We start from the raw sequence: 14,084 nt of genomic DNA, 5'->3' as shown, positions 1-14,084 counted from the left end.
AGTTGCAAGGAAGCATATATTGAGTCTCGAGCTTTGTTGTGTTTGGATGTCACAACTAGATAGAATTCTACATACTTGATGTTGCAAGCTGCTACGAAGTTTAAAAAAACATTTGTTATTTTGGAAAGCTATGGAAACTATACAAATTATTTTAATAACGACAGGTTCGATGGAAGAAATATAAATGTACCACATGTCGAATGGGATCGAGCAGAAGTATTTGTTAGGTTCTTGAAGACTTTCTATGAAATGACTTTAAAATTTAGTAGCTCGAAGTATGTAACTTCTAACTCTTTCTTTCAAGAAATATGTGAAATTCATGTAGAGTTGAATGAATTAGCTAAAGAGCCTAACACTTTGATGGGATCTATGGCAATTAGTATGCGGAAAAATATGATAAGTATTGGGGTCATGTTGAAAAGTTTAATCAATTGCTGTTCATTGCAACAGTTCTTAACCCAAGATGCAAGTTGGAATTTCTTAAAGTCGGGTTTGAACTTATTTACGATGTAGAAATTGCAAAAATGTTGTTAAAAAGAGTTGAAGAGACACTCCACAGGCTGTATGCATGCTATGAAGAAATGGCGACTCCAATCACTCCACATCGGCTTCATCAAAGGAGGCTACCAAAAATAGTAGTTTAAGTCCTTCACAACTTGCTTTCGATCTTTCTAAACAAATTCCTTCTATTTTTAAAGCTAAACTTATTCAAAACATGCAATCTGAGAAGAATGATTTGGTTGATTATTTGTCTGATCGTTGTGAAGATTTAACCGATCCCAAATTTGACATATTAGTATGGTGGAAATTGAACGCGCACAAGTACAAAATTGTATCTAAAATTGCCAAAGATGTATTAGCAATTCAAATATCCACGGTTGCTCCAGAGTCGGCATTTTCCACGAGTGGTTGGATTCTTGACTCCTTTAGGAGTTCATTGAGTGCAAAGATGGTTGATGCCTTAATATGCACGAAGAATTGGTTGCATAGCAGCAATGAACCTATAGTGCTTTGCCAATATTTGGATAAGGTAGAATCATTGAATGACTCGGAGAAAGCAGTAGAAGTGACATTTATTTTCTATTATCAGTTTTGATATTTTTATTCATATTGTTTCTTAGTTGCTTGTTAATATCATTAATAAGGACTAATAAATAATTTGATATTTGCGTATCATGCAGAGGCCGAATCAAGTTCTACAACGGGGAGCAGTGATCCAATTTTTATCAAATGAGAGGTTAGTACTCTTGTACTTATTTTGATATTATTGCTCACAAAAGTTTGAGTGGAGTGCTTGTTGCTAGATGCTAACTTGATAATATATTTTTTGTTTGTATATTGAATTTTAGACAAATATAAATATTATTTAACATTTAACATTATTAGTTCTCGTTTACATTTATATGTTAACTTGTTTTAAACATATTGTTATAATGTCGATAGATAAATCGCAGATTTAAATTGAATCGAACCGTAAATAATGATTTGATTTGGTTTGGTTTTGTTTGAAAAATAAAATAATTTGATTTGATTTGAAAAAATTTAAAAACGCATAAAATGGTTTGAGTTGAAATTGAGCGCAAACCGTCCAAAATCAACCGCGTTGACCCTAACTCCACGGACTCCACCAACGGAGTCTTCCTCCGAGTCATAACCTCTCCTCCCTTCTGTAGTTACTCCACTTATCAGTTAAACAAGACTGCCCATTTTTCATTCAAAAACCCTATAGGTGCGAGAGAAAAATGGAGGCGAAGAAGGGTGAAATTGCTTCTAATAAAAACCCTAAAAAGGCAAATCTTTTGGATCACCATTCGATCAAACACATCCTCGATGAATCTGTCACTGAGGTCAGTCAGTACCTACGCCACACACCATTTTTATATAGATACATATACGTGTATGTGTCTTTCTCTTTCAATTTATGATTAATTGATTTTTGGAGTTTTTATGTTTTGATTTATTGATTGGTGGGTTTTAATGTTGTCAGATCGTGAAGAGCAAGGGGTATCCTGAAGATGTTAGGTTGAGTAACATTCGGTTGTTGATTGGGACGATCATCATTATTATTGCACTTTTTGCGCAATTCTACAACAAGAAGTTTCCCGAGAACCGGAATTTCCTTATTGGATGCATTATCTTATATCCTTCTTCGTGACCTGATTTTGAAATTTGACTTTAGATTCGAAATGGAATGCAGCAATGGAAATTTGAATTCTGTTTAATTTATTTACATTTTGTTATGATTTATTGTGTGTGCAAAGGTAAAGATTTGCCTTGTAAACTGTTTCATCTTGCATCTTTATTTTTCTTGAAGAACAAGGAAAATTGAAATTTAGAATCGAATATCTGAAAGCACGATTCAATGGTGTTTTAAATTTTAGAAATGATCAGATACTTTTAAAATAAAAGGATTAGTTTATTCATTTTTTTTTTTAGCATTTTGGGGTTTATTTTTACTTAATATGGGCCTGTTTGGAAGTAGCTATATCAAGATAATGTTATTGAATCAAGTGTTTTGAGCTTAGACCAAACAAATTGGATTCTTGCCTTCTCTTTTTTTGTTTTTCATACATCGAACTGTTGCTTTTTGTTAGTATAAATATCTTGTTCCTTCTATGGAATCACTATGTCTATCACTCAACCCAAACATGCTCTGTCAAAATTTATTTCTATTCTTCATATTATGAGGATCTTGTTTGAAACGATTTTGTGCAGACTATGTTGTTTGTTTAATCTTTGACAGTAGCACGTATATTGTATTCAATGGGATATTGCAGCTGATTATATACATCAAGGAAAAGAACGCAATTCTATTCACCTACCCTCCAACTGTAAGTCATTATTCTTCTTTCCTATGAATTGCTTGGATGAGGCATACAAATGTTTCTGTATTGTTCTTTACTTGTATACCATTGATTTACAGTGACACATCGGAATATATTGATGATCATACGTCTATGTGCAAGACATTTTTCATTGATTCTGTTAGTTGAGTACTTGGTTGTTTGCATATTGGAATGTCATGGAGTTAAATTTTATTGTTCTATTTGTTTGACTATTGCATCTGTTCTTTATTTGTGATATTCATAGCTAACTCAAGTGTTTTTTTGATACACAATTTCCCAGAAGTATTTTTGTTTTGTTTTTGTCTTGTTTACATGGAATTAGAGTCACATATTAGCATTAAAGTTTGGATTTATTTTTTTGTTCATTGCCTTTTTACTTGAAAGTTTATGCAAATAAACACCATCTATTAGTTTTTTCTCCGAATGAAATGATTGAAGTTGACATGGTATCCCAATTTTAGATTCTTGACAAGAATCTTGAGATGGTCATAAATGATTCCTTATATTGCATTGGCTGTGCAGTATAAACTATGCTAAAATTAACTTTTCAATTTTGATTAGATCTGATATAAAAAAATAAGTTATTTGCGCAAGTCCTATTTCAGAGCCCAGAAAACACTGCATTAGAACTATCATTAATGTATTTCTTTGGAACATGCTGCACTAGTGATTTAATGGAATGGGTGGACTAGACAATTGCTATTTCACCCCTTTTACCCTTGTTAATGACTCCCTTCTTATATTCTTGAAATGTAACTGAACTTTTGTAACCAAATTAGTATCAACCTTCCTCTAATTGTCTGTTCTACTTCTCATTTTAATTCCCTAAGAAATATAAAGAATTGAAACAGACAAGCTGAAAGCTTCGCGCCTCAGCAGAATTCTATTTTAATTTCAGAAGAATGCATCCAAAATGCTGCTGCAATTTTGTTAAATCGAAGTTAAGTACAGAACTACAGCAGTTACAATCAAAATGCTCCTATTTTAACAACTGTCTTAAGGGAAAGCAAAAAAAAAGGTACAAGTGAAATAAAAATGAAACATTTGAAATGACCCAAATGTCCATGCAGTTCTTTGTAAATGGAAACTCCCAACAGCAGCACATCTCTGCATCTATTCTTCTGGCCTTCAATCTCTGCTGAAAGCTTTTTGAGAATCAGGGTGGAAAAAAAAAAAAAATGAAAGTTCCGTGATTGATAGGCCACTTCCATAGTTAGAGCTGCCTGGTATATTTTGGATGATGATCTTGTTCAGATTTATGTGATTAGTGGGCTGATTGTTCATTTCTTGTTTGCATCATGTCGAGTGCACTAAAATAGATGTTAAAAGAAAGCATAAATTTTGATTAAAATTGCTGATGCTTTGAGGATTTACTGTGGCACAAGCGTTCCCTTGTTTCTCCGAGCTGCTGATTATTAACCCTGAATGATCTTATACTGAGTTTTATGGTTTGTGTCATTTTGAGCACATTGGAAGAGAGACTAAAAGAAAGCACTTTGATAGTTTTACTACAGCATAGTTGTTCTCTTGCTTCTCCTAATTTCTAATTGTTTTTGAGTCTTGAAATTACTTAAACATAAGAATAGTTGTTGCTGATGAAGGCTGATATATATATATATAGATTTGATTTAATATTCCAAATGCTTTTTGGAATCGTAAGAAACATGTGGTATCTCTTCCATTCAATTCTGATTTTCATGAATCAAATATTCCTACTAAATCTCGTTCTATTCAAATGAACAAAAAATTGTTAGACTTTTGTATCAAGGAAATCAATGATTTATTTGACAAATGTTTAATTCGTTCAAGCAAATCTCCTTAGAGTTGCTCAGTTTTCTATGTCAATAATTCAGTGGAAATTGAACGAGGTGTTCTGCGTCTTGTTATCAATTCAATGGATTTGATATCCATTTTCTCAAAAGAAAGATCTTTTGAATAGATTATTCAAGGCTGTTATCTTCTCAAAATTTGATATGAAGTTAGGCTTCTGGCAAATTCAAATTAAAGAAGAAGATAACTACAAAACTGCTTTCAATATTCCTTTTGATCAATATGAATCGAATGTTATGCCATTTGGTCTAAAAAATGCTCCTGAATTTCAATCAGATGCTTATTCAAATTACTCATAAAGTACAGATAATGGTGATGACTGTTATGGGATTGATATTGATGATCTCTTAGCATAAGAAAACCAAAAATGAATATATGAACCTAGCTATTTGGATGATTTATATTCATATAGGGCCCAAAAATCAAAAGATATTATGTTCAAAATATGTCTACTGCCTAATAAATTATTTCTACCAACTTTACCAATTTTCAAGAAATAAAAGTTGGATTAATAATTCAAAAGGTGATTTCAATCAAAAAAGAAAAATTCAAAAAGAGATGTCAACTTTTCAATTTTTCAAAAGGATGTTTCAAAAATAGGAAACAAAGAAAAGTTAATTGAAGACTTTTTCAAATGGATGGTGTAAAAGCCTCAAAAAAAGCAATGAAATTATAATAATTCACCACTGTAAAAACAGTTAAATAAGATAGACTGACTCTTACTTAGCCTACAAATAGGACCACCTTAACATGCCTTCCCCTGCTAACAACGGGCTGACCAACGTCTATTCAGCTGACATCTCGGAATCAAATCAGGTTCTCCTATTTGAATAATGCGTACAGTGAATAAATCACTACAATCTCACCTTACTCTCTTATGGCCCTGATACCAAAATGGGCTCAAGGGGTAGAAAAGAGTAAAAGTGGAAATAGATAAATGTTGAAATGAAGATAATTTTATTGATATTTGAAAATGAGAATACAAGGTTGAAATGGAACTTTGAATTAGAAGATTGAATTAAAGATAGTAAAATAATACAAATTTTTCTCAAACTATCTTGAGAATGATTTATCTCCCGCTAAATCAACTATCTTTAATTGTAGTGAGAACTGCACTCAATAAACTTTGAGGAGATCTTGAATACTTGATCTGTTTTTATATTTGAAATCTTGAACTTCGGACTTGAAAATTTCTTCAATTTGGATAAGGAATTTTAAATATTGTTTCTTTTGAAACTTTTGCACTGTTCATTTGAAAAAGTCTTCAATCAATTTTTCTTTATTTCCTGTTTTTGGAACATCCTTTATTCCTTTTGAAAAATTGAAAAGTTGACATCTCTTTTTGAATTTTCTTCTTTGATTGAAACCACCATTTGAATTATTAATCCAACTTTTATTTCTTGAAGATTGGTAAAGTTGGTAGAAATAATTTATTGGACGGTAGACATATTTTGAACATAATATCTTTTGATTTTTGGGCCTTATATGAATATAATTCATCCAAATAGTTGGGTCCATATAATCATTTTTGGTCTTCTTGAGCTAAGAGATCATCAATATCAATCTCATAGCAGTCATCACCATTATCAACCTTTGAGAGTAATTTGAATAAGCATCTAATTGAGTTCTTTTTGAGGAAACTTCAGCAAGATTAGCAATCTTTTCTGAAACTGTCGTTAATTTTCCTGGAGTTTTACATTGAGAGAACATGGCTAATAATCTAGATTTTTCAATTAGAAAATCATCTTGTTTTTGTTGATCTTTCTTTGAGAATTTTGATATTCTCAAATTTCTTTATTTTCGAATCTATGAATTTATTGTCTTGGAACAACAATTTATTTCATGAAATTTTGACCACCATTTTATTTTGAATATTCTGACAATCTTTTTGATAAGGTAGTCTTGTTCAGCTTGGGCAAGCAAGAAGTCCCAACAGAATATCAAAGATACTTTGAAATTTTATGCAAATTGAATTAAAGGATTTTCTTGAGGCTGCAAAAAAGATTTTGCATCTCTTTTGAAGTATTCATAACTTTGACGAGTGAAACTGGGCAAAATAAACCATATTTGAAACCATTTTGGAAAAATAGGATTACAAGTTTATGAAACAATATAAACCAGGAATGAGCTACTAGTCTAATAAAGAAAACAGTAAACCACGCAGTCTTGTAATCAAGATAATTGAAACGTTCAAATTTACCATTAGGTAAATTTATATGTTTTTCTTCCCATGGTTTTTCTTCCCAGACTTCATAAGACCAAACCTTAAGAATTGAAATTTTTGAAAAATCTGGATCTTGAGAATCTTTTGGAGTGTGAGTAATATTGACTAATTTGGTTTTTGTCAGAATAACCTCTTAATACTCATGATTCTTTTTTATGTTATTTGGTAGGTAATGGAAGTTAGGAAAAAAAATATCCAAAAGACATCCTTCAAGAGAAGAATATTTTTGGTTCCAAGAATTTTCCATTTCAAGAATTGGATATTAAACATTTTTGGTAAAGTATTTGAAAGTGTTTGAGGGGTTGATTTATGGAAATTTTTCATTACCTGTTTGAACAACTTTTTTGGAATTGGTAACATTTGACTTATTGATATCACTTTGATGAGGAATTAATTTTGAACCAAAAGTCGTGTTTTGAGAGGAAGAAGATGCATGGTAATTTGAAATGTAATTTTCAATTGAAAGAAGATGAATATTAACTTTCTTCATCTTTTTTCTTTCTACTTTTGAGAAGTCCATTTCTCTCCAGAATGTATGAATTTTCTTGTGAGGAAATCTACAAGATAGTTTGATTTTCCTTGTATATATAATATTTTGAAATCAAAACAAGACAAAATAGTTTGCCATCTAGTAAAAGATATTAGCCTTGACTGGTCTATTCAAAAGATATTTTTTTGAGGAAGTGGATATCGAATCCATTGAAGAGCAGTATTGAAAGGCTTATAATTGATAACAAGACGTAGGGCACCTCGTTCAATTTCAACCGAATTATTGACATAGAAAGCTGAGCAACTCCAAGGAAATTTGCTCGGACGAATTAAACCTTTGTCAAGTAAATAATTGATTTTCTTGATATAAAAGTCTAATAATTCTTTGTTCATTTGAATAAGACGAGATTGGGAATATTTGATTCATGAAAATTAGAATTGTATGGAAGAGATACCACATGTTTCTTACGATCCCAAAAAGCATTTGGAAGTAGAACATGAGCTTTTGAAAGCATATATTGAATATTGAGTTTCTTACCATTAGAACCATAAAAACGCTCAGTAATTTTTTCAAAATATTTTTTAATTATCAATCCTTCACGGATACAATTTTGATCAGCTCTAGAATCAATAAAAACTCTAGATGTAAATTTAAATTCTTTGTTGACTACAATAGTCATATTGCAGTTCCATTTTTGAAGTTGAATATGATTAATTATTTCTTCTTCAGATTGAATAATTGAAGGAATCAGAGGATTTAATTCTTTGTCAGAAGAACTAGAAGAGGATAAATAAGGAGTTTTTTACTTTTGTTTCTTATTTTGATTTTTGAGAAGAGACTTCCATTCTAACATCTTTCATTTGACGTTCAAGAATAAAATTTTGATATTTCATAGAATTGACTTCTGATTTTAAATCAGAGTTAGATGATTTTGAAGTTTCAAAACGATTTCAAATATTTTGCATATTGACAGGTTCAGCCTTTTGATTTTGAAGGAAGAAGGGAATTAAAACTTATTTTTAAATTGTGGATCTTCAATTTGATCAACTATCTCTTTAATAAATTTTTCTTGTTTAGTAAGAACATTTATATTTTTACAACCACAAAGTTCTTTACTTTGACTTGAAAATGATTGAGAATTTGAACTAGATTCAGCATTAGAATCTTCTTGATGTTGATAAACATGTTCTAACTCCGAATTGGACTCATTATCAAAACTGTAATTTGAATCAATAAGATTGATGTGTTGAAGTTTAATATCTTTCGTCAATTTGAAGATTATTAATTTTTCATTTGAGAGGACACTTATTAGAATAATACCCCGAATTCTGACATTTCCAACAAGTAACATTTACTTTTTCTTGAAAATCTTTTCTTTTGAAATTTCTTTTTAGAATAGATTTTTGAATAAGAGGGTTTTTGAAAATTCTTTTCTTTTGAATAAAATTTTCTTTTTGAAAAATTTTTTCTTTTTATTTTTTATGGAGGAATTATTTTTTCAAATTCATATTGTTTATAGAATGATCCAAAATTTTTTCGACTATTTAATCTTTCTGTTTGCAATTTGGATTTAAATTTGAGTTCATTACAAAGTGCTAATCTTTCTCTGTTAATGAAATAAATCAATTCTCCATAAGAAAGTTGATTACAATTTTTTCGCAAAAACACACGTGCTAAAGACATATCTTTGTACCAACGAAAATCTTGTACACTTGAGCAACTTAAAGTTAATAAGATATTTGAAACTTTTTCTAAAACGTCCGTTGGAGATCCAACAAAATATTTGATAATACAATAAACTATTGTATTAAAATTATCATTTGTACCATCAGGTTTGATAGTTTGACCAATTTAAATTTTTTCTTGTTTAGAAATTTAATTGAACCACCAATTATTAATTTGACTAGCAAAACCTTGAATAATATTATTTGTTGTTTCAATTGCAGAAAATCCTTAAATATAGGCATTATAACAAGAACATACTTTCAAGAATTTCAAAAATTTGATATCCGGTTAAACTATCTATATTCCAGACAGTTATATACTGCTTCCAAAGAAGGTTGTAGGCATTTAAGCCTTTTGTTCAAAAGGTAAATCAGGAGGAGTATTTTTTGGATAATATGGAGGAATTTTAGAAAATTGAACTTTTTTAACTTGAAGTTTATTTAATTGAGAAATTTCATCATCAATAAATTGAAATTGAATATCGTCAATAGTATTGATGTTATTTGAAGTAGAAGATGATATTTTTAATAACTAAGTTGCAAGTTCTTTTAGAACATTTATCTCAGTTTTGAGATCATTTTTTGGTTTAAGCTCATGCATGTTTATTAAAACTGGCTCTATTAACTTAGTTCCTTCTGAGGAAGATGATGTCTCAGTTTCAGAATTTATTTCAATTCTATTTAGTTGAGGACATACAAATTGAAGAACCATTATTGTAATTATTTTGAGCTTGGACATTTTTGATATCTTTAACAACAACTTGAGATTCATCAGGTCCTTCTTCATATATCTTTTTGAAAGGTTCCATGTGGAAATACAATCTTTTGCAAAAGAGGATGAGAAGATTGAATATTTTTTCCAGAACGAGTTTTCCAAGTCTTTTTTGGAATATTTGTAGTTTTAATAGTTTTCTTTCTTTGAAAAAGTCTTTTATTTCTTTGCAAATCTTACTTTGTTAAAAACTTTGAAATAAGCCAACTCATAAAAACTTAAATCTTCTGGGAATTCAAAGAATTCTTCTCAATAAAATTCTCTATTTTTTGAAAAACTTTGATGAAATATCTTTTCAAAACTTTTAACATCAGGAGTTTGATTAGTTTTGAATTCTTTTCTTCTTTCAATTGTAAAAGAAATAACATTAGTTTGATAATAAAGTCTTTCATTTTGAAAAGAAAATATATCAAATAAAGTCGGAGAATTAGGTTGTTTTGATTCTTCTTCTTTCTCTGTGTATTGAGGTTTTGGAATATTTGGAGTGAAATTTATAGCAAAAGCATTTGAACAATCATCGAAATCGAGATTTTTCGTTTGAATATGAAAATTTAGAGTATTAAGAATAACTCCTTTATTGAGATTGATTGAAAAATTGGGATAACAATTTGAATATATTGGACTGCTTTCTAGATTTGACTTTAGAACGGATAATAATGAATTTTCAAATTTGAGAAGTCTCTTATCTCGAAGAGTTAAGAGAATAGGAATGTATAACCAAGTCTAAACAAATGTTTGACAACAATTTGAACTAATCCAACATGAAGATATTTAAATTTCTTCCTGTGAGATTCAATTGATTCTTTTGAAAATAAAATGATTTGTGCATTTTGATTTTTGATAGATAATGTTTGTTCAAAAGTTTTGATAACATAATTTTTAGTAAAATCAAACATTTCAATTTCATAGATAGAGAGCTTTTTCTACCTTTGGAATAGTCTACTAGTTAGACAATTTTTGTTTTATTTGAGCAATTTGAAGTTAATGACTATTGAAATTATTTGATGATGAAAATGTAGATGTTTGATCAATTTCTTCTTCATTTTGAAAAACATTTGAAATATTTTCAGAAATATTTTTAGACCTCTGAAACCTATTTGAAATAGAGGATATAATTAAATAAAATGAAATTATAATAATTCACCACTGTAAAAACAGTTAAATAAGATCTCGACTGATTCTTACCAAGCCTAGAAACGGGATCACCCTAACATGCCTTCGTCGGCTAATAATGGGCCGACCAACATTTATTCAGCAGACATTCCGAAAACAAATCAGGTTCTCCTATTTGAACAGTGCCTACAATGAATAAATACTACAACCTCTCCTCACTCTCTTATGGCTCTGATAACAAAATGGGCCTGGGGGTAGAGAAGAGTAAAAGTGGAAATAGACAAATGTTGAAATGAAGATAATTGTATTTATATTTGAAAATGAGAAAACAACATTGAAATGGAACTTTGAATTACAAGATTGAAATAAAGATAGTGAAAGGATACAAATTTTTCTCAAACTATCTTGAGAACGATTTATCTCCCGCTAAGTCAACTTTCTTTTGAGAGCTAAATTAACTCTAATGAGAACTGCACTCAATTAACTTTGAGGAGATCTTGAATACTTGATCTGCTTTTATACTTGAAATCTTGAGCTTTGGATTTGAAAATTTCTTCAATGTGGATAAGAAATCTTGAATATTGCTTCTTTAGAAATTTTTGCACTGCCTATTTGAAAAAGTCTTCAATCAACTTTAAATTGTCTCATGCTATTGGAACATCTTTTTGAAATTTCATCATCAAATATTTTTCTTATTAAAGGAACTTGAGTTTGAGTCCATTTTTCTTCGCCAGGAAAAATGACATAATGTTCATCAACTGCAATAATGAATTGTCAATGTCTTCATCAAGCTTGTTCTTTGCAGTAAGAATAGATTTTGATCTAATTTTTGTAAGAATTTCTTTTATATGATTTTTTATAATAATATCGTTTTCTTCAGGACTATAAAATTTTGATGAGATATTTGAATCTGGCATTGGAAGATTCCCAGACAAAGTTCTCTAGATAGTAACAATTTATTTAGCTGAAAAATACTCTTCAGTAAAAATAGTATCATTGAATTTTTCTCTTTCAGCAATCCATTCAAGAAGAATGGTTGAAAATTCAATTTTGAGAGTCTTGATTTTGAATTCAAAAAGATGATTAATAACTCTTCTGGGAGAGCTATTAAGAGGAGAAATATTTTTTTTGAATCAATATATATTGAGGAAATAAATCCCATTCAATTATTTGACGAAATTTTTTATTAATAATATTAATGATTGAAATATCTTTGAGGGTAAAATGAAGTTTATGATAACTTTCACAAGTGTCAAAATCATTGAAATAAAAGTTATCAAATATTCTGAAAATAATATTTTTGAATGTTTGAGCACAAGTAAGATCTTTTTATATATATTATGTTTTTTTGGTGGGTTGCGGGGAGGGATGTATTTTGTTCATTTTGTTTGGTTTTAAAATTGGTCTAATGACATTGAATGAAGGATTTAGCACAACTAAGTCTTATTCTCAATAAATTTGTGGTTGCTTCATGATCCTTTTTCTCCATCAAACGGTTCCAATTTTGGTTTGATTCTTCCCTTTCTAACGTGTTCAAGTGGGACTGTCTCTCACCCTTGCATATCAAATGATGGTTATATGAACATTATTTCAAAATGTAAGATGTTGTGAAAATGAAGTAGCACTGACTAATTTTACCCACTTTCACCATGACTGGGTGGAGTCTTGCATAGATTCCTGTTACATTGTTCATTTTATGTCTGCTACTTTTAGAGAATGTTTGACCTTGCTATGAGCATTGTACACGGCATCTGATTATACAGAAACTGAAACAGCTATGACATTCTTCCAACAGGGATCTTTCCACACTACCGGCTTAGTCATTACTTCTAAGTTGCCGAGATTCTCAGACAAGTATACACTTATAATAGCAAGTGCAGATCCTGAATCAATATCTGCAAAACCACCAGTTGAATTTACTAAAAGCGTCACTCAGTGGTAATCTCTCTCCTTCCGAACCCCAGGAAAATAACCTTCTTGCTTATTCTTCCCACTTAAATTAATATTCAGCTTATGGTATATAAGCAAATTTACGTCCTCTCTTTTGCTTGTATTTCAGGTTCACCAAGGAAGGAGTTCTGGTGGAGGGTTTGTTCTGGAAAGATGTCGAGGACCTAATAAAAAAATACGCTGAAGAAACTAAAAAGAGCAAGTAGAATTCGAACTTCCCCAATACAAAAACGGACTATAGGATAGTTTTACTTGCAGGGGTGACATTAACTGTGAAAGAAACCTGAAATATTTTTGTATAAAAAACCATGCAATCAATTCTGGAACCAATTCTCCTTGCAGCGAGTGTGGCTTCATTTGGTCCAGTTGATATTGGGATTATTCTCTCCTAAAGTTAATTGCTTACATGTTTTACCTTGCACGATAACCCGTAAATTATCAATTTCTTGGCGGATCTAACTTTGCATTTCTTTTTCACAAGTTCTGTTTATAATACTTGACCTTTTTTTTCCCGATTATTTGATTCTTTATTTGTTCTATGATGGGCCAATGGATCCAGCATTGAGACAGAACATGGTGACCAAAATGAACGTGTACGGGAAAAGTTTTAATTTGTTGTTGCTGTTACAGGTTACACTCTGCACCTGGAAACGGGCAAGATCTACCTGCTGCGCATGGCTAATGCAGCAATTAATGACGAACTCTTCTTCAGAATTGCAGGGCACGATCTAACAATTGTTGAGGTTGATGTTACGTACACAAAGCCCTTCGAAACTCAACACAATTTTCGTAGGTCCAGGCCAAACTACAAATGTCCTCTTTAGCAGAGGTTTCTAATCTATTATTGTGTGATTCACGTTGAAGTGTATACTTGGGGGAGGGTGAGGGGTGGACGATTTTAAAGCTGACTGTGGGCCTTTTACCTCCACGCGGCATTGCTTCATCAGGCTTTCGCCCATTGCGAAAAATTTCCCACTGTTGCCTCCCAAAGGAGTCTAGGCCATGTCAAGTATCTAATAGCCATTTCGCCTTTTATGGACACCATAGTAGCCACTGATAACCAAATTGCAACTGGTCTCTTGTGCTACAAAGCCACCATTTGCTGCGACGCCCCTCACTGCAATGCCGTCACAGA

The 14,084-nt window shown here is 30.9% G+C and overlaps 1 protein-coding gene across 1 annotated transcript; it reads left to right on the top strand.

The window, feature by feature from the left end:
* The first annotated feature begins 1,674 nt into the window (after positions 1-1,674).
* Positions 1,675-13,459, top strand: LOC111397911 (probable signal peptidase complex subunit 2). The gene is made up of 5 exons (XM_023024877.1): positions 1,675-1,847; positions 1,988-2,139; positions 2,750-2,831; positions 12,795-12,937; positions 13,059-13,459. The coding sequence occupies exons 1-5, from the start codon at positions 1,743-1,745 to the stop codon at positions 13,153-13,155; spliced, it is 579 nt and encodes a 192-aa protein (XP_022880645.1). The 5' UTR covers positions 1,675-1,742; the 3' UTR covers positions 13,156-13,459.
* The last annotated feature ends 625 nt before the right edge of the window (positions 13,460-14,084 follow it).

This window comes from Olea europaea, chromosome 1 (assembly GCF_002742605.1).
Source record: "Olea europaea var. sylvestris chromosome 1, O_europaea_v1, whole genome shotgun sequence".
Taxonomy (NCBI): Eukaryota; Viridiplantae; Streptophyta; class Magnoliopsida; order Lamiales; family Oleaceae; genus Olea; species Olea europaea.
Note: the sequence above shows the minus strand (reverse complement) of the source record. Positions and strands in the feature narration are given on the sequence as shown.